The sequence below is a fragment of the Pteropus medius genome, unplaced genomic scaffold (genome assembly GCF_902729225.1).
Source record: "Pteropus medius unplaced genomic scaffold, Ma_sr-lr_union100, whole genome shotgun sequence".
In the NCBI taxonomy this organism is placed as follows: Eukaryota; Metazoa; Chordata; class Mammalia; order Chiroptera; family Pteropodidae; genus Pteropus; species Pteropus medius.
Window position 1 is genome coordinate 5,403,314 of NW_024352784.1, and position 24,219 is coordinate 5,427,532.

Consider the following 24,219-nt stretch of genomic DNA (forward strand, 5'->3'; position numbering starts at 1 on the left):
TTTGGTAATTACCTGCCTCTCCCGCTAGCCTGTGGGCTGTGTTTTCTTCATCTTTGCATCACCAGTACCTAGTATCTGGCTCATAGTAGTACCTGGCAGACATTCGTGGGAATAATAGATGGCTGGTATGTAACTTTTTCTCTTTATTCTATTTTTTCTCTTTTATCCATTCACTGGACAAAGTCTGTGTTAAGCCCTGTGCTGGGGGCACAGGGGTGAATGAGACCAGGGCCCTGACCTGAGGAGCCCCTTGGTGGAGCTGGAGAAAGACCTGTAAACATGTACCACGGACACTGTTAAACTACTAGGGTGCCGGCACCACTGCCAGCCTTGGCCCTATGCCTTCGTTAGCCTATGTCTCTTCAGTTAGAGAGGATCCAAGGTCCCTTCAGGGGCAAAAATGTCACTTTTCTAAAGAAGTCCTCCCTCTCTGTTCTATGAAAGCTCACTTCACAGAGCCAAGTTAAAGGTATCCAGGGCTGGAAGGACAGACCTGAAGGTCATTGGTCTCCTGAATTTCTGCTCTCTCCCTGCCAGCTAGCCCTGGCCACTGCCTGCACTACCCCAGGGTGGGGTATACCACTCAATGAGGCAGCCCGGGTGTTAGACCTTGAGTGGAAACCTGTATTTCTGTCAGCTCTACTGCCTCCCATTCCTGCCCTGATCCAGGTTTGCGCTCTGGGGCCACCCTTTCAGAGAATGCCAAGCTGCCAGCCCCAGGACAGCCTTTCGGATATTTGAGGGTATTTGGAGGGGGCAGCAATTGTGTCCTTTTTCCTGGCTTCTCTGGGCAACACTTGCCCCACAACAACTCAGACATTTGGTTTCCACAGCCCTTGCTGTCCTGACTGTTCTCCCCACAACACATCTCAGATGGCTTCTCATCCTTTGGAAAGTGTGACCCCAGAGCTGAAAGTGAAATTGCAGGAGTGGTCTCTAAGCAGGACACGCCACCTCTGCCCTGGAGTCTCCACTTCTGTCGATGTAGCCCTTGGCCGCTTTAGCTTTCTCTCGCACACATCAATGCAGGTTGCAACACCACCCCTCCCCATCCGTCTAGTAACCCCCTCTTCTGCAACTGAAGATTCAGTTCCAGGGTCACTTCACAGCACCATCCTCTCACCCCCTCAGATGAATGGCCAACTGTTTTTGTAGCTGCCTCTCCAGATGGGGGCTCTGTGAGGGCAGAGACCACGTCTGCTTCATCTCTCCTTCTTCGCTCTCTTTCCCTCTCTGCCCCCTCATTCTTCCCTCCCCTCTTCCACAAACATTTAATAAGTGCCACTGAATGGAATGGAGAAGCATAGAGCTCTGGCACATACTGAGGGACTTCCATTCTAGATGAGAAGTTTTTTGTTGTTGTTGTTTGGTTGGTTTTTTTAGGTGAGGCAACCCTTGGTTGACCTCACAGATTGCAAGGACCTTGTCAGCTTACAATCCCTTATGCATCTATTTATTTATTTATTTATTTATGTATTTATTTATTTATTTTTAATTTATTTTTTACGCCTACAGTACCTGGTCTTCCTAGGTGGTCTCCCATCCAAGTACTAACCAGGCCCGACCATGCTTAGCTTCCAAGATCAGATGGGATCAGGCTTGTTCAGAGTGGCATGGCCATAGACTTAGATGAGAAGTTTTAAAAAGAACTCTCACAAGATCTAATTCTAACAACCACATTTACATGACACACAAATGATTTCCTATTTTTAACTCTTTTAGCACCTTTTTTGTCCCTCTAAACTGTAAATTCTCTTTATGGTTTTCTAAGGGGACTTTACGTACCACATGGCACGTTGTATTTTTATAGCAGCCCTGTCAGCCAGGCAGACAGGGGTCACCCATACCCCCATATTCCTGACATGGGTGGAAATAAGGCTCAGAAAGGTCACACAGTGAGTTTGTGGCCATGTCAAGACCTTAATGGAGGATGACAGACTTTCAGTTGAGCTCTTTCCTCTCTACAACAATATCCCTCCTCGGTGTGACTTCAAAGACAGAGAATCCATATTTGTCTGCACATGTCTGAACTAGGTCTGGCCTAATATGACTGACTGGTTCTGCCTGGTGCAAAAGGCTAGAGCCATTGACCTCAGCAGGTCCCCAGCTCCGAGGTCCCAACCACATCTCCTGAGAGAGTAGCCCTTCTGGGGGCCAGGCCTCCAACAACCATCTCCTTTCACCTTGGTCCTTCCTGAATCTACTGTGAAAGGAACCTTCCTTTGCCCTAGGTTTACCTCCTGGTGTTCAGCAGACTCTGGTGCAGAAGATAGGCCCAGAAAGCAGAAGCATCCTGGTCTGATAGTGCCCGTCTACACCCACACCTGTAAGCCCTACCTGCGTGGCTGCCAATCAGTCTGCCAGCCTGGGGCCACACAGAGAATCCACCAGATGTGGCTCATCAATAGAGGAAGAGCAGCTAGGACCACAGCTAGGAAAAATGCTGCCACCACAAGGCTTAATTCTGGGCAGGGGTAGGGGTGGGAATAGGGAGTACGTAGGGGATGGTAACTGCATTGCTTCAACTCAGCATCTGTGACCTTCATCTGACTCATTTTCCGTAGACAACAAGAGTACTTAGAGTCACTGAAGGTTTTGGAGGAAGGAAGGGACAGGATGCAGAGACTGCTATTTCTGGAGGACGTACGTCTTTACAATAGGGATCCCAGGGATGGTCCCAAGTACTGGACAAAGAATGGGTTTTAGTCACTTGGGTTCAAATCCTGGCTCACCACTTACGAGTTGTGTGACCTTGTTATTCGATCGCCAAGTCTTGATTTATCTATAAATGTGGATGATACTTATGTAGACTCTCTAGCCCTATAGTAAGGATTAAATGAGAACAAGTGTGTAAAGGCCAAATAAAGGTTAATTCTCTCCCCGCTAGGCTGTGCCAACCTGCCTTTTACGAAAGTGGGACTAGGGACCTGAGTCAGATTCCTAGTTCAGATTTCCTCCCCCCCGCCAGCCCAGGTTCCCTGCAGGCTGACATGTTCTCCTGAAGTACTTGGAAAAGGCTGCTCTAAGTGGCCAGACGGTTTATGTTTTCTGCCCTGTGTCGTTGCTGTTGCTGTTGCTGTTGCTGCTGTTGTCCTTTTTACTGTTAAATACATTTTCTAGAGATAACCTGCTAAGAACTAAATAAATTCCCACTTGTATAATAAATATTTTAAAAAGCATCCTTGGTTGTTTTAACACCAAGAACGCAAAGTCAAGGGCATAGTTGACTATCTCAGTAGGCTGCCAGAATCTGCTAATTCTGCTAATGACCCTTTTTAAAATGTAAAATACTGGAACTAAGGCAAGCAGACCTAATGACTTAGTTCTTGTCTAGCTCTGTACTCCTGGGAACCTGCAAATCAATTTCTGTCCTTTCTCCCCAACCCACCTACAGCAAAGGATGGGATCTTGAGTAATTAATCAAAATTGGCTTCATGTGTCCAGAGGGGATCGATGAAAATGAACAAGTAATTGCAAAAATGGAATCTGTACCAGGTGATTTATAGGCTGTGCTCAGAGAGGAGAGGCCAGGGCAAGGGCTGGGCTGGGGCCAGGACAGCAAGAGCCACACTAGGTGGTTTTTCTGTCAGACTGTTGTGTGGCAGAGCGAGTGCGTTAAACACATGTAGTTCCAGCTTTCACATTTTTGGACCCAAGGATGGTAAGTAACTGGGAAGTGGTGGTCAGCAAAACTACCCTTCAGTGAACTATTGATAAGGGCATCCCACTTTACATTCTCCAGAGGACTTTCGCATGCATCCTCAATGGGCCATCAAAACTCCTGTAAATCAGAAACAGGTATCCTCTGCCATCAGAACTCCTACCACCTGCTCTCCCAGACTCTGAAACCAAACAGGTTCAGATAACACCATATCCCTTGCTGACCAAACTCCTACTTTCTGAATTTGAGAACCAAATAAATTTAGATGGTGATGGATACTTGTATTATTGTTACCTCTTCGAGACTCAAAGCAATTAAGACAGTCAGCCAAGGTCACACAGCTAGTAAACAGTGGAGCCTGGATTTAGAACCAGGCCTGATGGCTCTAACTCCCAGCCCTGCTTCCTAAGACCTGCCTCTTTGCCATCATGGAGTTAGGACCTCAGCCAGTCTCCTAAGATTACCCTCTAACCAAGAGTCTATGGTTTTTTGAAGTCAAGACTGTTTAGAAAAAGTGGCTACATAAAGTACAGAGGTAAGCTGACTATTATAAAACCAGCCGTTGACCGCTCTCTGCTCTGCTGTTGGCCGTGACCTGTCTCAAAACCACCCCTTTCATGTGAGCTGAGCCAGTTATTAGGCAGAATGAAGCCTTGTGGAGTCACTATGGTGAATATGGAGGCAGGTGGTGAATGTCATCATTCATTCACTCACTCGTTACTCATTCAACAAACACTTTAGAAGACATTCTCTGCAGTAGGCATTGGGCCAGAAACTAGGGCTACAATGATGAACAGAATGATCTGGTCCTTGCCCTGGTGGAGAACAGTCCAGTGGGGAGGACACACACATGAGTAGATGACACAGTACATGTGGTAAGTTCCATGATGAAGACACACAGGGAGCATCTTACCCAGCCTGGGAGGTGCGGGAAAGGCTTCCTGGAGATGTCCCCTGAGCAGAGTCTTGAAGGATGAGTTAGCCAGGTGGAGAAGCAGAAGGGCAATCTGAGCAGGTAGGGTGGCGTGGGTAAAGGCATGGAGGTGAGAAGCAGCATGGTGCACTGAGGGGACAAGAAGCTTCTGTAGGCTCTGAGAAGCCCACGGATGGTTGAAAGCAGGTGTGACATGGTCAGATTTGCATGTTCTAAAGATCTCTCTGGCAGTTTAAAGCAGTAGCAATGGCAGGAATTTATTTCTCTCAGCATCTGAAGCTCTCTTGGCCCCAGATAAGATGTCTGGGTTGATCGTTAAAATCACAAGTGATTGAGGGCCACTTATGTGAGGACAAGGGACAAAGAGTTAAGCTTAGTTCCACTGTTTGAAATTAAATGCACAAAATGGTGGTCTCTGATCCAATGCCTCAGGTAATAGTAACTTCATCTTGGTATCTCTAGTACCAAGTATTTCTTATGAATGAAAAATTCGTTGGATCATTCTGTATTCAATAACCATGCATTTTAGTCACCCAGTCAATTTAGTACCCAAGGAAGAAAACCTGTATATTTGACTGAGAGAAGTGGTCAGCTCAGTAAAGATGTTTGAGCCAGTCGTGTATGAATTCCTCATCAAATTCTATTTCTGCTGGTTTGTATCTGGGTCCCAAGATTTAAAGAGGATCTAGGTAAGCCTTCTAGAAGGCCTGTTTGGCCTGACCAGACTGGCACTGTATAGCATGGCATGGTAGTTTAGTTGCGTCCAACCTGATTCACTGCGTGTCAGCCTCAGCCTCCCTCAGGGAAGGGAGAAACAGCACAGGCTGTGGAGCAGAAGACCTGGGCTCCATGCTACCTTTGTCTCTCTGAGCCCACCACACTGGCAGGTATCTTTCCTTTCTGAACTTCCTTCCCTTTCCTATTGCCTGGACAAACACCTGCTTCACAGCATTAGGAGGAGTCAATGGAATGGCACAGAAAAAAATGCTTTGTGAGCAATCGATAAATATAAATTGTTAGAACATTATCGTTTAGGTCTGTGGATTCAAGGTAATTCGATAGCTGGAATTCTTTAAAATGATCTTCCTAATTGGTGTTTGCCTCAGTCAACTTCATGTATTGTCAGAGATTACTCATAGTTAACTATTTATCAGGAAGACAGTGAACACAGACCTTTCAAGTACTATAAAGGGAAGGGGAGGGGCCTGAAATGACCTGTATTTAGTATCCACTATGGGTTCCCTACAGCCATCATGTCATTTCATCCTCACTCCTCTCGTCTGAGGGGGGAATTAGAGTTCTCATATTCAGAAGAGGACGCCAAGGCTCAAGAAGGTTAGTGAATGACACAGGGTTGCACAGCCTGCACCGATTTCTACCCATGAACCTTGTGACTCTCTTTGTGCACTGCTGGTGTTAATTAATATTCACACGATAAAGAATAAAATACAGGCAGGCGCACTTTGGCGATATTGCCGGTTTGGTTCCAGACCTCCACAGTAGAGCGAGTCGTAATCTTTTTGCTGGTGGAAGGTCTTGCCTTTAATTTGTAAAATATGCAACATCTATGAAGCTCAATAAAGCAAAGCTCAAAAAAACGAGGTATGCCTGTCTGTATTTATGTTAATTCTGGTATTACAGATATTCTAGGACGGTCCAGGGGTTATGAGAATCTACGCATTAGTGGCAGTGGGAGGAAGGAAGTTTGGACTGTGTGCCCGGTTCTGCATGAGTAGGGCCTAAGAGAGGGATGGTTCCAGTCCTTTAAAATAGCTGCCTTTACTGTCTCAGTGTCCTCGGCTGCCCCAGCCCTGCTGGCCTCAGGTGGGGCTAGGGTAGGGCCTTGCCCTAACTGTAGATAGTCCACACGTAAGTGATTACACCCTGAAAGAAACTTTTTACACATGTGGTACTGAAAATGTAAGACATTTTAGCAGTACAAGGACCTGGAAACCACAATGATACGCTTAGGGAGTTCCTAGCCTTTGTGAAATGAAGCTTGACACTCCCCAGATCTAAGAAAGCAGGTTATAAATTTTTAAATTTGAGTGGAAAAAAAAGAGAGAAGAATTTCACTAAGAACACACAAACACTAAGGAAGAATTAAAATACACTTATAACCAATTTAGCAATGATGACCTATTTTAAAACCAGAGGGCTGGTTTTAATTTCGTTTGTTTGCTGTTTTAGGGAAGTGATATTAGACATGAGTTATAGATTCACCTCCTGGGCTTTGGGCAGCATCAGGGAGCTTGGTGGGAGGTGCAGGGCAAGGTTCTGGGTGAGCCCTGACTACTGGGCAGCAAAGATAAAGCTAGATAAACGGCTCTCCACCTTCCTGCCTTCTTCATTGCCTGATTCCTGTCCTCACTCTGATTCTGAGTGTGTCTCACCTTCTCTCAGGTTATTCTCAGTGTCTCCATCTTGTGTTTTTCTCCCTTTCTGCCTCTATTTCTCTCTCTTTCTTGCCTTTCTTTCTACTCTTCAATCTCTGGTTTTGATCAAAACAATCCTTAATTGACCAAAAGAAAGCTGAATAATATATTTTTATGTATGTTTTATATATTTAACAGTATTTTTTTTTGTGTGTGTGCCTCATATAAAAGCAGGCAGGTGGGTGGAATTTTTCTGTTTATCTGGAAAACAAATACACAGTGGTTTTTTGACATGTACAAGCCTTGACTGATTTCTACCAAACCTCCTCCCCAAGACCCAGAAATAAGGGATGGCAATAGAATAAAGGTCACAGCCTAGAGTTCCTAGCCTAAAGTAAGAGAGGACCTGTGGGTGTGTTGCCCAACATGTAGAGAAAGTGAGAAGCATGATGGCAGGGAGCATGCAAAGGTGTGGGGTGTGGTCTGGGTATGTGGAATGGAGGTCCCAGTTAGTGGCTGCCCACTCACATGGCACCAGGCCTTTCCAGGATGGGCTCTGACACTCTACAGCCTTTGCCTTGACCTTCCCTGAATGAACTGCTACCTCAGGACCTGAGCTCACCTGGCGTTGGACCCCTTCACACCATGCAGCTCCCTCTGTCCGGCATGCCTTGACCACCTGGTCATCATCTGCCCATCCACCGAGGTCCTCCCTGATCCATGGGACCAGCTAGAACAAATTCCTCCTTCCTGCACTGCTGCGATCAGAGGTGGGAGCTCCGTCATCCTGGCTTCCTAGTGCCCAACACAGTGCTTGGCACATAATAGGTATTCAACCAACATATGTTGGAAAAAGGATGAGGGATCCCATGTAGGATCTTTTGTCTCCCACTTTAGCAGAGGAAGATCAAAGTGGGCAAACTTGGCCCGAGCTCTGAGGTTGCCACCCAGATCTGTTCTGCTGCCTGTAGGCCTGCCCTGCATACCTGCATCCCACCCACTATCCAAGCTTCCCTCCCCCGTGAAGCCTTCTGATTCTCCATTCTTGGCAGGAAAAAGCCTGTCCTTCATCTGAGCTCCCAGCTACCTGGTCTGTCGTTACCTTATTTGGACCTCCCTTATGGCTGTTTCCACACCCCCACGTTTGGCACACACAAGACTTTCACCCCTGTAACCTACACTGTGAGCCAGCCCCAGAGGGTAGAACCTCCATAATGACCAGATTAAACGACTAAGTGAAGGCATTTCTACCATCCCTTGGGAGGAGAAAAAAGCCAGAACCAACAGTCCTGCTGGTCTACAGGAAGGGGATGGAGAGTCAGGGCCCAGTCTCCCAGTGTGGCGAGGACGTGCTGGGCGCAGGTGGTCACTCGTCCCCAGCAACATGGGATCAAAACATTACACTACCTTGTTGGCCAGTGGGTCTCCCGGTCCATCTTCGCCTTTCCCAACACTTAGCTCTGACTGCTCGCAATTAGAATCTGAGAGGCAATCTAAAAGAGTCAAGGTGCATTATGGAGAACCCCGGAAAACTGCGGGGCACAGCTCCTCTCGTGGGGAGCAGCTCCTTCACCTCCTCAGCTGGGCCTTACCAAGGAAATAAGATCAAGAAAGTGGTATTCGTCTTTAGCATTTATTTATAATTGGAAAACTGTTTGTTTGTTAGTTCGTTTGTTTTTTTTCTGAGCAGGCACAGACCACAAGCACGTCACAATCAATTGGCTATACATGAATATTTTTGTCAATTTCTTACTAACAGCAGGAATGAAATAGCACCAAGAGAGGTGTGCGCTACACATTACATAGACAATCTGTGGTATGCAACAAAACTCAGGCCACAAAATTGTAGTTAGACACTTCCTGTCTGTCTTGGGGAGGCAAAGATATGATGAACCGAATGGGAGTGCTAGCAGGGAATGCAAAGCTGTGGAAGCCAACACCCAGCTTTATTTTTAGGATTATTTTTGCCGGCAAGCGAAGCAGACAGTGGGAAAGCTTCAGTCTTCCCTATCTTGAGAGGGGGGTTGAGGAACCATAGAGAAATGTACAAAAATGGGCAGAACAGGCATTGGAAGCTTGGTCACCTTCAGAAAGGCAGAACAGAAATACTGCTTGTGAAACCGAAATCAGTTTCTATCAGTACGTTTGGGGTACAGAACAAGACTGGCTGAGTTTTATTTGTAAACAGTAGAAATCAAAGGAAGTTTTTTGCCAGTGAAGTGACACATTCAAGAGTCAAAGTGAACCACAAGCAGGTATGGAAAAGATGGGGATACTGAGGGGTTGAAAAAGACCTTATACAAGTCATCTCAAGCCTCAGGTGCTGCAAGGTTGGGAACCTAGTCTCGGGGGCTGCCAGGACTCTGGGTGGAGAACTCAACAATTTGGGCATCACAAACTTGAATCAGACACAAGAGTCAAGTCTCATGTATCCTCTGGTCGTGCTGCCATGGAGACAGACTTATTTTTACTACCTGCCATGTCTAGCACAACTTCTGACACAGGCATTCAGTAAGTGCACATTGAATGAACAGTCCCCCGTGCATTGTAAAGTTTGATTTACTTCATCTGTAAAAAATATATGACTATTCTACGGAGAAATCCAAATTGTGGCTAACATCGACATGCCTGACTAATGCCAAATCTTGAGGAAATGAACATACATTGGCAAATTCTCTGGGTAAAGTTAAGATCACATTGCTAGAGCTCTCTGGTTAATATTAAGATTAGCTAGCAAATAGATGGAATTAGTACAGAGATCAACTCTGATCATTTTCAGATAGGCATCAAAATTTGTGATTCATAAACACTAAAGTCACTAACATTTTCTACCTTCCTCAATACTTCTCCTTCCTCACAGTTCCATACCCTCAGAGAGAAAGGAGGATGCCAGCAGGCCTGGCCAAGTGTATCATTTCTAGTAGTCCTATTCTCTGAAGAAATATGGCCCGCACGGCTCATGCCTAATTAATCCGCAAAAGACTTCTCAATCAACATGAAGGTGAGAAACGAACTGGTGTGAACTGAGACTTTGCTGCTTAAACGATCAGAATATGAGAGAGCATGTGGAGGCTCAGCTTCCTCCAAACAGAAGAACCTCAAGGATTTTTAAAGTAAGGAAGTGTAAGAACTTCACTCACCATTTTCCTTACAAAGGAGAAGTAAGCCTGAGCAGAGGCTTGGAGTCACACAATGGTCCAGCAATTCCCGAATGCTGGCAACAGTAAGCACTTTAAGGACATGAGAAATAAAGCATACTGAGCAACGCACACATCACGAGGTTTGCAAGTGTAATTTTTCTGGTAGATATTTTGGGGTCCCTCACGAGCACTGAGGTCTCTTCACAACTCTCTGACTAATGCCTACAACACAACTCTAGCACAGCTAAGGTGGCATTTGACACCATTGGGGGTTTTGGCCACACAGAAACGCAACACATAATTCACTGAGAGCTTCTTTTACTCATTAATGAGGTCAAAAATGCTTGCTAATTACTTAGCAGGGAACTCTCCTAGTCTTTAGCTAAGTTGCAGAAATTTTCTATAACCTGAAGCTCAGCATCCTCTGTCCTCTCTGAGGAACAGAGCAAGAACAGTTCAGGAAGGGAGAGTAAACATTGCCACACTTGCCACTACGTCTGCTTCCCGCCTTGTGTTTCTCAGAAGCAGGAAAGTCACATTCTAAACACACTATCCCTCTATCTTGAACCTTCTTCCTCAGTCACCTGTAACCAGCTGTCTGCAAAATGGCAGCACCGGATAGACAGTCTGCTGCGGAAGAACAGGAAATAATCCTCTCATTTTTGTCATCTTCCTATGATGTCTAGAATGTACCTAAAATACCTAATCTTTACCCTGACCTACTTTTAGTCATCAATGGCATATATTTCACTTGCTATACAATTTAAAGCCCACTGATAGGAAACTAAATGCAGCCACACATTTCTAACAGACGATTCTATAAAAAAAATCACTTAAACTTAACAGACACAACTTATTTATTGACATTAAGGCCGAGGTTTTCTTGTGTTTGTTTTTCAAATATTTCCACAAATGTTAGCAATCACTGAAGCCCAAGCTGAGCTTCTCTAGCACATGATAACTCTTTGAATTTGGAAAAGAACACATTTACCTAAAGTTCCAAATTGATTACTGACACTGACCTTGGGGAGGAACAGGAAGAGGACACCCCATAGACATTTCTAAGCACTACCAGGAGAGGGCTTCTGCAGCCATCTGGGCTTGCCTCTGCGCACTAAGCCCTGCCTGCCTTCCCCACCAGCACACAGTTTCACCTGCCGTGGGAAGGAACAGCCAGCCAGTGAGCCGCACTTCCTCGGGTTCCAGGGACCCTGGGCATGGACGCAGGCCGCTCTCGCCCTGCTGGTCTAGATTTGCAGAGGAGGCACGCCATACGGTCTTTGAAAGAGCATTCCTCCGTTAAAAGAAACCAAACCAAAGAGCTCCTGGAACACTCAGGACCAAAGCAGATGAGAAGCCTCTAATCAATTTTGTGGCCTTTTTGTTGGTTGGTTAAAAAAAAAAAAATAAGGAGAGAAGAATAAAAGGAAAGTGCAGTGAAATTTACTCTTTCGCCTCAGCCAGTTTATTGTTCATCTCTTTACTCTGCTCCTTGTCCTCGGATCGGGCAGCACTGGGGCCCTCTGCGCTCTTTTTCTTAGAGGCCCGGCCCAACACCGTCTGTTTGTCTTTGACCTTCCTCGGGGGCTTGTGGCTCGCTGAGGTCTTTTTTGGTTTGGAACTCTGAATACTAGGTTTCTCCACCTGCACGAAGAGACAGACAGACCACAATACAGAAACACAAAAGGGGAGGGAGTGGGAGAGAGAATTTAGAGAGGAGACATGATTAATTAAATGATGGTAAAGGCGACATTTGACACCGAGGGAGCACAACGTAGAAAGTGTGTTCAATGACGTCAGGTCACTCGGCTTCTCCCATGGTCAGTCATTTGGCAACACTCTCGCTGACCACATGGGCTCCCTGGCCTGCCAGCTCTCACCCTGGACCACCCAGGCAGTGAGTGGACTGTGTTACTATTTGCACTATCAGCTTCCCCTCCCTGTGGGAAGATTATACCTCCTCACCTTGTTCAAGTCAGGCAGGCATATGATTTGCTTCAGTCAGTGAAATGTGAGCAGAGGTGACTCAGGTCACCTCCAGGCAGACTCCATCAGCCTATGCTTCCCAGTGCTCTCTTTCCACTGCCACAGAGAGGCTGCTCCTTCACCCTGAGTCCCAGACTGAAGAAGTGACAAGGAGGAGAGTTGCAGCCAACCCACGATGGGTGTATATTATAAGAAATAAACTTTTGTTGATGTAAGACACAGAGATTCCAGGGTGGTTTATTACCACAATTCCTAAGTTGGCCTTTCCTCTGTTTCTGTCTCTAGGCTGGTGAGTACATATGGAGAAAAGCTTGCACGGAGATGCTTTGGACAGGCAATCTTGTCTCGGTGAGGCCTTTAGAACTGCCAAGCCCAGCCATCTGCTCCTCCTCTCAGGCTGGCTCCCTGAACCATATTCCCCAGAGCAGCTGTTCAAGCTCACTCCATTCTCCCCAAGCTCCCTCCTCAAGCTCTGTCCTCCTTATTCCTAGGAGATGGCCTTCCCTTCTCTTTCTCAAGAACTCTGAGGTCACTGGGTATGATCTCTCAATATGCCACGCCCCCACCCATCTCTAGATTTTTTTTGAATCTTCTTTTGTGCAAAGCCAACCCTATGTCCTGGGTTCCACTTCATCTGTGGGAGGTGGACAGAGATGACATTGGGCCTCACAGCCTAGGTCACTTACTCATTGAGGTCCAGGGGTTTTCAGTCACCCCTGAGCTGTGTGTAAGGTAACTAATCATCCTGGTTTGCCTGGGACTGAGGGCTTTCACGGAACATGAAACTTTCAGTGCTACAACTGGAGGAGGAGTCCAGGCAAACTGGGCCAGTTAGTTATCTTATCTGTCAACCAGTCCTGGGCCAAATAGCAAATCACTGAGTGCAAGACTTTAGGGCAAAGCAGAGAAAAGGCTATTTAGGTTCTCAGACTTTTTCTGCTATTACAGATGGGAGAGCTGATATTCGCACGATTCTCTATGGCCTGACCTCAAAGAATAAACTCTGGTGTATATGATTCCTGTTTTAGCAGCTTAATCTCCAACATGCTTTTCTCTCTCTCTCTTTTGCTCTTCTTCTTCTTCTTCTCTTTCATGCATTCTGGGATGCAAATAAGGCAAAATAGTGTTGTTAGAGGAAAATCCCTGAATCCACTGTAAGTTACTTAGAAATGTAAATCTTTCACAAACTGTTTATTATAGTAATAAATTACTCAGAGCGCATCTTGCAGCTGATATGACAGGCATACTGTGACAGACCAAGAATTGCTGGTGGATGGTGTTTATTGAGGGAAAGGATAAAAAAGGATGGTGGGGTGAGGAGGAAGTGTCCAGTGACTGGGGCTGAGGATGAGGCAGGGGCCAGGGTGGGAAGGAAGCAGGCAAAAATGCCTCCAATACCGGGCCAGCACTTCAGGGGCAAACACAATTAATTTAAGACAAGGGATTTAAGCCCAGGTGAGATTTTCTGCCACTTTATTTCTGGGCTTCTTAAAATCAAGAGCTAGTTCTCTAGACATCTGCCAGTCTTCAAGATGTTTTTATTTTGGATAATATTCCTTTTTCACATTCCCTTTGAATTGAATGAAGGTTCCTGTTAAGAAGCCCTGTTCCTGTTTTTAAGTCTAGTCCTAGGTATTTTATTTAATTATTTTTTTGTGATTGTAAATGGGATTGCTTTCCTCATTTCTCTTCCTGATGTTTCTTTGTTAGTATATAGATATGCAACAGATTTTTGTATATTGATTTTTTTTATCTGTCAACTTTACTGTATTCATTTATTATTTCTAATAGTTTTTGGTGCGGTCTTTAGTGTTCTCTGTATGTAAAATCATGTCATCAAAACCACAATGAGATATCACCTCACACCTGTTAGAATGGCTATTATCAAGAAGACAAGAAATAACACGTGTTGGAGAGGATGTAGACAAAAGAGAATCCTTGTGCACTGTTGGTTGGAATGATGAGTGCAGCCACTATGGAAAACAGTATGGAGGTTCCTCAAAAAATTAAGACTAGAATTACCATATAGCCCAGCAATTCCATTTCTCGGTATTTATCCAAAGAATAGGAGAACACCAATTTATAAAGATGTCTGTACCCCTACGTTCATTGCAGTTACAATAGCCAAGATATAGAAGCAACCTAAGTGTCCATCGACGGATGAATGGATAAAGAAAATGTGTATACACACATACACATACACACACAATGGAATACTAAATAAAAAGATGAAATATTGCCATTTGCAACAGCATAGATAGACCCTGAAGGTATTATGTTAAGTGAAATTAAGTCAGACAAAAACTGTACGATTTTACTCGTAGAGGAATTTAAAACAAAAAGTAACAAATGAACTAACAAAACAAAAACGAACTCACAGATACACAAAACAGAATGGTGGTTACCAGAAGGGAAGGGGGTAGGTGAGGGCGAACTGGGTAAAGGGGGCCAAATATATGATGGTGGACAGAAACTAGACTTTTGGTGGTGAGCATTCAATTGAGTTTACAGATATCAAATTATAAAGCTGTATACCTGAAATTTATATAAGGTTATTAACCAATGTTACCTCAATAAATTTAACAAAAAGAAAAAGAAAGCCCTTCTGTCTCAGAGTGATACAAAGAAAAGGAAGGATTTTACAAGAGCCCTTGGGAACCAGGCCCCCATGCTCTGCTGCAGTGAACCCCTCAGTTCCAGCCTGTGCTGATGGGTTCCCCACAAGATCCGTCTCACCTTTGGGAGTTCCTTGAAAGGTTCGCTATAGAGGCTGCGTATTCTTCTGCGCTCAGTGACCTTATTATCAGCTGGTGTTGGCTTATTGGCTTCCCCTTTGAACTGGGCACTGTAACTGGTCTCATGAACCATCTTATCATCTGGAGGCTTGTACTGGGGCTTCGCTTTTATAGGCTTCACAGGCTTGATGTCTGTCCATGCTCTGAATTCATTCCTGTGAATCAAAGAAAGTGCAGTGATAGGAAACATCATAAGCCTGGAAGCAGTGCTCCTCACACAGGGCTGCAAACTCAGCAAGTTGGCATTTAGTGCTTGTGGCACTGACTGATGTGTGGCTGAAGAATTAACTCCACTCTGTCCTCACGGATAAGCATAAGTTTTTCTCCTGCCAAGTTAATGTGGGCTGTGGCAATAGCAGTAGTACCTTGGAGAAGAGCTCAGGCTCCCAGCTCCCACTGTGTGATCAGGGACAGGCAATTCTAATCTTTGGGCCTCATTTTCCTGATATCTAAAATGAGGCTGAAAAACTCAGTCCATTCAGTCTTTCATGGGTTCTACACACCTAATTGAGTGCCTGTTGTGTGTGAGGTTAGAGCTGGGAAAGTTACATGAGAATGTGTCAGGCATTGTGTTAGACAATGTGCCTGGTATATTGCAGTCAAATGACGAACGTCAGTTCCCTTCCCCGCTTTGTCATGATGAAGACCCTTTGTGATCCAGAATTCTTAAGGATAATTCCTCCCTTTGGTAGCAGAGGGCTTGCTTCTTATGGTGCTAGAACTTGCTCTGATGCCAGCCCAGGAGTCAGGGCGGTGGGTGGGGGGACTGGTTCTGGAGTGAAGTCAGAGAGGCTGATAGGGAGCTGGCTAGAATGGGGGGAGCAGGTCCAGGCAGAATGGGGAGTACAGGAAGAGGGTCATAAGAGGCATGGCCCCCTGTGGGGGACCTGCAGGAAGTTCAGGTGTCTGGGTTGAAGCTTATGGGGAAGGGCATAAGAAGCTGGATAGATCATGAAGGTCCTGCTAGCTATGCTAAGGAGATGCTTAGGACTGTAATAAAGAGTTACCAAATGATTTCAAGCTTAGGATGAGTATGGTTAGATTACTTTTAGAAAAGAGAATTTTGCAGCAGTGCAAATGGTGGACAGAAAGGAGAGGTGAGGCAGGAAGCTAGGAGGAAAGTGGAGGCCCGAACCAGGATAGTGGCACTGGGGACGGAGAACAGGGCACTGTTTCAAGAGGGATGTGGGCAGGACTTGAAAACAGCTGCACTGTGGGAGGTCAGGGTCAGGGAGAGAACTGGGGAAACTCTAGGGCTTTGGGCTGTGGGCGGGGGTGCTATCCACTGAGACTGGAAAACTGGGAGAAGGAATTTGGGATGAGAGTTGAGACCTTCCTGATTCTGATAATGCCACCCATCCACTCTGGCATCAAAGCTACTTTTTGGTCCTTTCCTCGCTTCTCCTCCTCCCTTCTCCACCTTCCAAAGTTTCAACCAGTTACTAAGACCTGACTTCTGAATCATTTTGGCTCTACATACAGGCCTAGGGCTGACCCTGGTTACATGTGGGGCTCTGGTCACCATTACCTGCCTGAGGCTCCAGGCTGCCTCCCTTCTTCCCACTCCTCAGGACTGAAGCCCCGTCTGTTGGACGTGCCCCTAATACTTGGCCTAAACCTCCTAGCAGCCAAACAAGTAACAACCTGGGTCCTAAATATATGATGGCAGAGACCTGAGTTCTCTGCTCCTATCCCTGCCTGATTCCAGAATTAGAACTGAGATAGGTGTACACTGGCCCTGATCACCGTTTCTGGGCCATCTCTCCCAGGCCAGCCTCTGCAGCTTTCTGGATGTCTGCAGCAGCCCCTGTGGGCTGGCAAGTGTCTCAGTGTGAGTATTTTCCACGGGGTGTGTCCTTAGGGCAAAAGTGTGGTTACCCCTGATCCTGAACATCTTTGGCACATTGTCTTCATATGAGACCATGTTAATGAGTACCATATTAAGTTAATTGTAATTATGACAGACTGTTAGGTTTAAATACAAATTTTGTTACTTTGAACTCTCCGCTAAACTTTCCTAGCCATATGTAACAACTAATCACGTCATAAAAATAAAATTAGCTGCTATTCTTTAGTTACCTTTCATAAGCTGGTGTGTGTGTGTGTGTGTGTGTGTGTGTGTGGTTGGTATATTTTCTATAATCTTTACAACACCTTTGAAAGGAGGTAGTATTATATTCCTTTTACAAAATAAAGAGTAACCAAGACTCAGAAAGTGGCTTGCATAAGGCCAAAAAGCTGGCAAATAGCAGAGTTGAAATCTGAACCCAGGTCAGTCAGGCTCCACAGACTACATCCTTCCCACTGCACTTGGGCAATGTGCTATAGCTACAGCATGGGTCTGCACTGAAGGCGCTTGTACAAGGTCTGGCCTGCTATCTGCAATGCTGTGGAGGGTTCATATGACACAGACTGGGCTAGATGACACCTGAGCTCCTCCAGCTTTGAGATACCCCACCCACAGCAGTATGGGCCACATGCTCAGGTCGGTCATGTTCAGGGCCTCTTGCTACAAGTTCATGAACCCCTGGAGCCATGAACTTCCCTTTCTGTGAAACCATGTTCTGGCTTGATCATTCATTCATTCATTCATCCGACATTTGCCAAACATGAGCCATTGGTGTGACATGTGGCCCACGGGGAGGGGTACACCACAGTCGAGGTGTCTGTAGTTTAGTGGCTTAGGCTTTGTCCATGTGTGACCCTAAGCAAACGGGAGAGAGTTCAGAGGGAAAGGAAAAGACTGTTCAATTCCGAAGCAGAGGAGTGGGGAAGGAGGCACTGAAAGAAACAGCAGGAGACGAAGGGAATTCAGGCGGCAGTCTGTATCTGCACATTCAGAGAGCAGGTGGACTGCTCAGGGTGCAGGAGGGGATGTCGAGATGACTGGGCTGGGTAGAAGCTGGGCCAGGCTATACAGACCCTGAAATGCCATGTGTGGTAGGTCTGGGGAGCCACTGAACGTTCCTGAGAAAAGCAGCACTATTCCTCCATTATGGTGTCCTTCTCCTCTCAGACTGCTCCAATTTTAATTGTTCTTCAAGCCCAGCTCAGGGCTCTCCTCTTCCAGGAACCCTTCCTGGATTTCTCAGCCCAAAGTTTCCCCTCTCTCAGTTCCTGAACCCTTTACTCTACTGCTCAACTTTGTGGTTCCTTATGTAGTTTCATGTTGTTCTTTAATGCTTACCTGAATTCATTTTGTCTCTCTTGAGAGATAAGATACTTAATAGAAAACAGAACTCTACCTTCGAGTCCAATCTCATTTGCGTGGCTGCAGAGGGATGTCCTTGAACTTATCCTGTGTCAGACTGCAGGTTAGAGGCAGATCTGAACTAGGACTTCAGTCCCTGCCTGCTCCGCCAGGGCCCTTCCTTCATGCAGGCCATGCTCCATATCTTTCTCACATTCTTCACAGGATGTAAAGGCTTGGCATTGAGTGGGCTTTTAATAGAAGTAGCTATTATTCGGTTTCACTTCTGGTTAGCTCATGGCCCTCCTCCTGAGCCCTTCCTGCCTTGCCCCTGACAGGGCAGGTGCTTGCTCCTTAGAGGTATGAAAAGGTCCCAAATGTGCTTCTATTCCAGTGCTGATTATGCTGAAATGATAATGTGCTCACAAGCTTGTCTCCTGCTCTAAAAGGAGTCTCTCTTCAACAGGAACTGAGCTCTGTGTTTCCCTAGTGCCCTGCACAGCACGGAACAAAACACTCAAGGAACACTTGGAGAATTAGAGAAAATCAAGTGTTCTGTACTTATGAAGGCTGCTCACAGTTGGGGCTTCTCTCGCTGCTAAAACTATCCCCTAATACCCATGTGCCCTGTGTCTGTAAGTTCCTGTAGAGAAGAGTTTCCCTTACTAAAGTAAATCTTTGGAGTCTTTCATAAAACCCACTCTCCCTAGGTTGACAGGAAGCAGCCCAGTGCCACTGCTGAGCGAAGCTGCCATAGTGGTAAAGGGCTGGGGGTAGAAAGGAGCACCTGAGAATTGGGGGGCAGATAAGAAGAGAAAAATTTAACTAACACTTGCCCAATACCTGCTTTCAGCTCGTGACAGCTAATGGTGGCTTCGACTCCTGGCAGCAGTCACGACAGAGCCCTTCCCTTCAGTCTGAGTAGACACTGAGAAAGCCCCCACCTGCGGGCTGCCACCTCTGGCATCCCAAGGGTGTTCCACATGCCACGCCTTCTCCTGTATCATGATGTGGGGGAATTATGGGGGCAGGATGATTTTCAACTACATTGTCAAGGGCCCACTGTCCCTTCCACAGTGGATCTGTGGGTGGACGCCGTCACTTGAGGCTTAGTGCATGATTTATCTCCTGCACACACTCTGCAGGGGCAGAGGAGGGTTTTGGGCTATGATATTTCTCTGCGTGTTGGGGTGGGGGGCGGTAAACTGCACATAGAAGTAGGCTCAATCATTACGCTCAGGTCTGGGGTTCAAAGACTCTGGTGGTTCATTTGTGCTGGGAAAGTCTATAGGAAAAGGCTGGGCCAGCCTCCAAGCACCCCCTTCCCCAGTGGCAGAGCCAGGCCCAGTGTGAGCCATCTCTCAGAGACTTGGTAGACGAGATGCTCCTGGGCTGCTTCCTTGGGACCTTTAGGCAACTTATAGTCATGTTCAAAGCAGCTGCTAAAGCGGGACTTCAGGATCTTGCTGACCAGGCAAAGTTTTTAAAGGAGTCAAAAAATACTCTAGCTTCATCTCCTGTCCAGTCCCTGTGCCCCATCTCACCTGGGCCCTCAGTACCTCCTGTCCCTGGACTGTGGCACCAGGATCACAGCACATCAGATCCTGGCTCCTCATTCCTCACTCTGATTCATCCAGAGTTGTGGAAAAACTCTTCCTCCAGCTTGGCTGTGAGCACACCGCTCCCCTACTAAAACACCTCAACAAGTCTCAGTTTCCTATATGATGAATTCCAAACTAAGGTCCCCTTTAGTCCCCACACATTATGATTCCTCAGGATGACAGGCAGGGCCCTGTGACTTGGCCCCAAATTACCTTTCCAGCCTATTTACTTATCTTCATCAGTCATTTATTCCCATTATCATTTAGTGAGCCTTTTCTGTGTGCCAGGCACTGCACGAAACTCTTTAAATTCATTATCTTGTGTAATACTCACAACGACCCTGCGCCATAGGTACTATCACCGATTTTTACCACTGAGAACATATGCTACCCCTCCCCAAACATGTACTGTACTTTCCTACCACTGAGTTTTTGCCCATGCTGTTCCCATTCCTGGCACACCCTTCCCTCCACACCTTCAGCTACCGATATCTACATGACCTTCCATGCCAAGCTCAAGCGCCTTCCCCTCTAGGGAGCCTTCCCCAGTCCCACCACTGAATCGAGCTCGTCCTCCTCTGTTTTCATTGCCGTAGCACTCGCCGTGCTCTATCTTACAGTAGGCTACCTGTGCAGATATCGTTCTTCCCTCCCAGACTGTGCCGTTGTTAAGGGTGAGGACTGTCCTTCTGCATCGGTATAACCCTCACCGTTCCTAGGACCGGTGTGCAGAATGCAGCCTCCACCTCACCCGTGTGAACAGCTGAGCAGGAAGTCCTGGGCTGCCCCAGCCAGGGAGGAGCATAAAGTTGCTATGCAAGCATCTCATAGCATCTGGCATCCATGTCACTTCTTACATGATGTCCACAAATCCTTTGACACTCTTCCCTTAGGTGGAACTTAATTCCTCTTTCCTTAAATGTGATTGGACTTGCTTCCAACAAACATTATAGTGGAAGTGATGGTATGTAACTTCTGAGACTGGACCAGTAAAGACCTTGCATCCTCCTCCTTGCTCTCTCTCGGATCACTCACTCTCGGGACAGCAAGCTGTTAGGTTATGATGACACTCAAGCAGCCCCTATGTGACAAGGTCCAAAAGCCATGTGAGTGAGCCATCTACAAAGAGGAGCCTCAGCTCCAGGCAAGAGTTCAGGTGACCTCATAAGAGACCCTGAGCTAGAACCACCCAGCTGGATTTCTGACCCTCGGAAATCGTATAAGACAATAAATGTTTGTTGGCATAAGCTGCTAAGTTTTGGAATAATTTGCCACACAGCAATAGAGTCTAATACAGATCCCAATTGGAAATTATTCTTCCCATCAAAAGGGATTTAAAACATCCAGGCTCCATCTCACAAGGCAGGAAGCACTGGTGTAAGCAGAGCACAGGAAGTTCAAGTTCCCAGCAGAGCTGCAGCATCAAGTTAACAGAGTGGGTCACGCTCTGGTCATAAGAAACTGAGGGTGAACATTCTGCAGTGTTCACTAGAAGGTAGCACATTCCTCTATGCAGCAAGATGCACCTGCGTTGGGGCCAGATCATAAGCAGAAACAAAGAAAGACAGGCCCTCAGGGGCCTCAGTGGTCTCAGTGCACACAGCACATACAGGGCTTGGGTAAGTGCAAGCAGAGTTTAACAAGGCGAGAAGCAGAGCCTGGGCCAGAACAGAGCCGGTGGTTTACTGGCAAGAGCACAGGCTCTAGAATAAGATAAACCTGGGGTTGATCCCGGCTCTAACCCTCAGGTTAGTCCCTTGCCTGCCCTGAACTTCAATGAGCTCATCTGGAAAGGATTGACGCAAGGTCTCAGAAGAGTACTGGACATTTGTGTTAGAATTGCAAAGTCCACGGTGGATAACTGTATAATAATGGATTTGGTTTACAGTACAGCATTGTTTGTTCAAGAAAAATTGAATATCTTCTATGTTCCGGTCACAGAGCTAGAACTGTAGCAAGTACAGGCAGATGCAGCTTCTGCCTCCACTGACCTTGTAGTTAGGTATGATGATCCGAACAATACACAATCAAATATATGTCTAGCTATTGCGATATTTACAACTACTGCAGTCAACAGTTTGGCATCCAGAGGGGGCAAAATTTGGGCAGCAGCTTTCAATGCTAGATTTATTTCTGAATGCAGTTCGCGTTAGACTTGAACAAAATCTCATTCAATGATGCCTGATTAAATGAATCTCCAATACTGAGTGTCCACCATAAACAGATGTTTGCTTCTTAAGGCCTCATCCCACTTAAGCACATTTTCCTGCATTGATTCAAGGGGAGATATTGAAAGAGCAATTATAAAGAGAGAGACTGAGACAGGAGAGAGCCGGGTGATTGATGAAGCCAGGTCCCAGAAGTGGGGGGAGGGGAGACATCAAGAAAATGGCATGAGGGTTTGGCTTTGGAAAAGAAGCATGGTAAAAGAAGAGAATAGAGGCTGGCCTTTCATGTCTAAATTGAAAACCTGACATTTATAAGATACAATGACACAGAATTATACAAGGAAAAAATTTACTGCTGTGAAGGATATATACATGTGTTAATTGGTACAAATCTTTTTTGACAAAAATGGAGACTTAGAATAATGGATTACTGCCAACTACAATCATATATAAATTCCATTTCTCTGCCCATAAGTCCCAGATTTATTTCTTCTGTATCTAAGTCCTTGGGAAATAAAATTCTTTCTCTGACCTCTTGACAACAAAATTTTCAACATTCCTCTATTGCTTTACGAAGGAAGAAAACTGTGCATTAAGATTTTAATGGTCTAAAATTTTCCTAGAGATTTTCATAGATAATTTATGTTGTCATGGAAACATACTAAGTCTCTGTTCAAAAATCTTGTCTACATTTGTTATATTAGAGTGTTCTCGAGGAAGGGAAGCAGGCTCCTTTATGAACTCTGACGGAGGCAGTCAGTGAACACTGTTGGTTGCCAGCTTATATTGCCAGGGGTTGCTTAAAGAAAGTAGGATTTGTAGATTAAAAAGGAAAGAACGTCCCTGAGACTAGAGGATTGCAGGAGGCCTTGGAAAGCCTTCTCCCTCCTTTCAGAGAGTAGAAGACTGCTTTTTCCTGGCAGAAGTGACTGGATCGAGAGAGGAGATTTATGATCTATGCATGTGTATATGCTTGAATGCACCTTTCAGCCTCTTTTGTGTGAAAGGGAGAAAAGAGAATCTTATAGAGAATGCTGACATTATAACCATTTAGGGTTGCTCTTCTTATCCATTAATATCCAATAGACACGTGCACACCAATAAAACCATGTCTGATGGTTTGTTAAAATAAGAAAAGCACATCTTTGGGCAAAAAAATGTCTGTATGTAAAAAAAAAGGTTGAAGCTAATCTAATACGAATAGAGAATGGAAAAGAATCCTCCCTTTCCCTTACATAGAAAGACCTGACACGGGTAACATTTGGCAATAACAGCTATAAAGACTCGAGTCCCCTCATTAGGTAAATAGCTCGTCTGCAGGAAGCTGCTAAGTCCTGTCATATGCTGCATGTGGCTCACAGACCCCTGTACACCTGGGAAACAATGTCTCACACAAAGAAAGCCCATGTACACAATATATATAGAATTATGAGGACAGATAGTTAAAAATGAAAAATGCTCAAACTAGGATCGATTTGATTCTATACAAACTAATTTAGGTTCAGTATTTATTAGGTACTATGCTAGGAACTGTAAGGGAGAAAAAGGATATAAAATAAGAAACCTACAGTTGGCAGAGGTGAAGGATTAGAATGGAGGAGTGTGGTGGTTAAAATAAGTACATGTACAAATATACCTCAAGTAGAAAAAAAATAAGAGCTAGATATGAAGTTACAAGAAAATTACAATTACTCTCATCATTCTGCCTCATCCCCCATTTCCCTATTTTTATCTGGGTTTGTTAGGCATAGGAATGTCCTTTCCTGTGCTGGAGTGGTTATGCCAAAAGAACATAGAGTTATCCAGTTGAGGGTGAAGAAGGAAGGCTGCACCCTTCTAGTTAGTCGGGTCCCTGAGAATCTGTGTCCATTACTTGCAGAAAGATGGTTCCTAAGATAGGAAATGGGAACACTGCGAGTGTGCCCTGAAAGGTGGGAGAAAGTGCTGCCTCCTTCGGGTATATCTAGAATTCAGGGAGTACACTCCTAAGAGATGATCTGCGCAAAGTGCCAAGGATGTTGTATGATACATCTGGTGAAGTACTCAATAAATCTAAGTTTCCTCACTTTTTGTTCTGTGCACAAGAAGTACTTAATAAGTATCTTTTTAAACAAATAAAGCTGGTGCTGAAGAAACCATCATTTTATGACTTCTTGATTTATGTCTATAAATTTGAAAAAAAAAAACATTTGACAAAATCAAACATTTTTTCATGATTAAAGAACTCAGCAAACTAGAAATAAAAGAGAACTTCCTCAACTTAAAAGACAACATCTACAAAAACCCTACAACTAACATCATACTCGGTGAAAGATGGAATGCTTTTCCCTTAAGATCAGGAACAAGGCGAAGATGTCTACTCTTATCTA

General features: G+C 45.4%; 1 protein-coding gene and 1 pseudogene across 2 annotated transcripts in view; both read right to left on the reverse strand.

Annotated features, from left to right (window-relative positions):
• The window catches only part of MAP6 (microtubule associated protein 6), an 85,829-nt gene that overhangs the window by 7,183 nt on the left and 54,427 nt on the right, over positions 1 to 24,219 (reverse strand). For both annotated transcript variants that reach the window (XM_039848083.1, XM_039848082.1), the window contains exons 3-4: positions 14,833 to 15,046; positions 11,558 to 11,754 (exon numbers count right to left, since the gene is read on the reverse strand). In XM_039848083.1, the coding sequence (XP_039704017.1) occupies positions 11,558 to 11,754; positions 14,833 to 15,046 (411 nt within the window). The remainder of the gene's footprint in view (positions 1 to 11,557; positions 11,755 to 14,832; positions 15,047 to 24,219) is intronic.
• On the reverse strand, positions 1,507 to 1,625 carry LOC120590713 (uncharacterized; annotated as a pseudogene).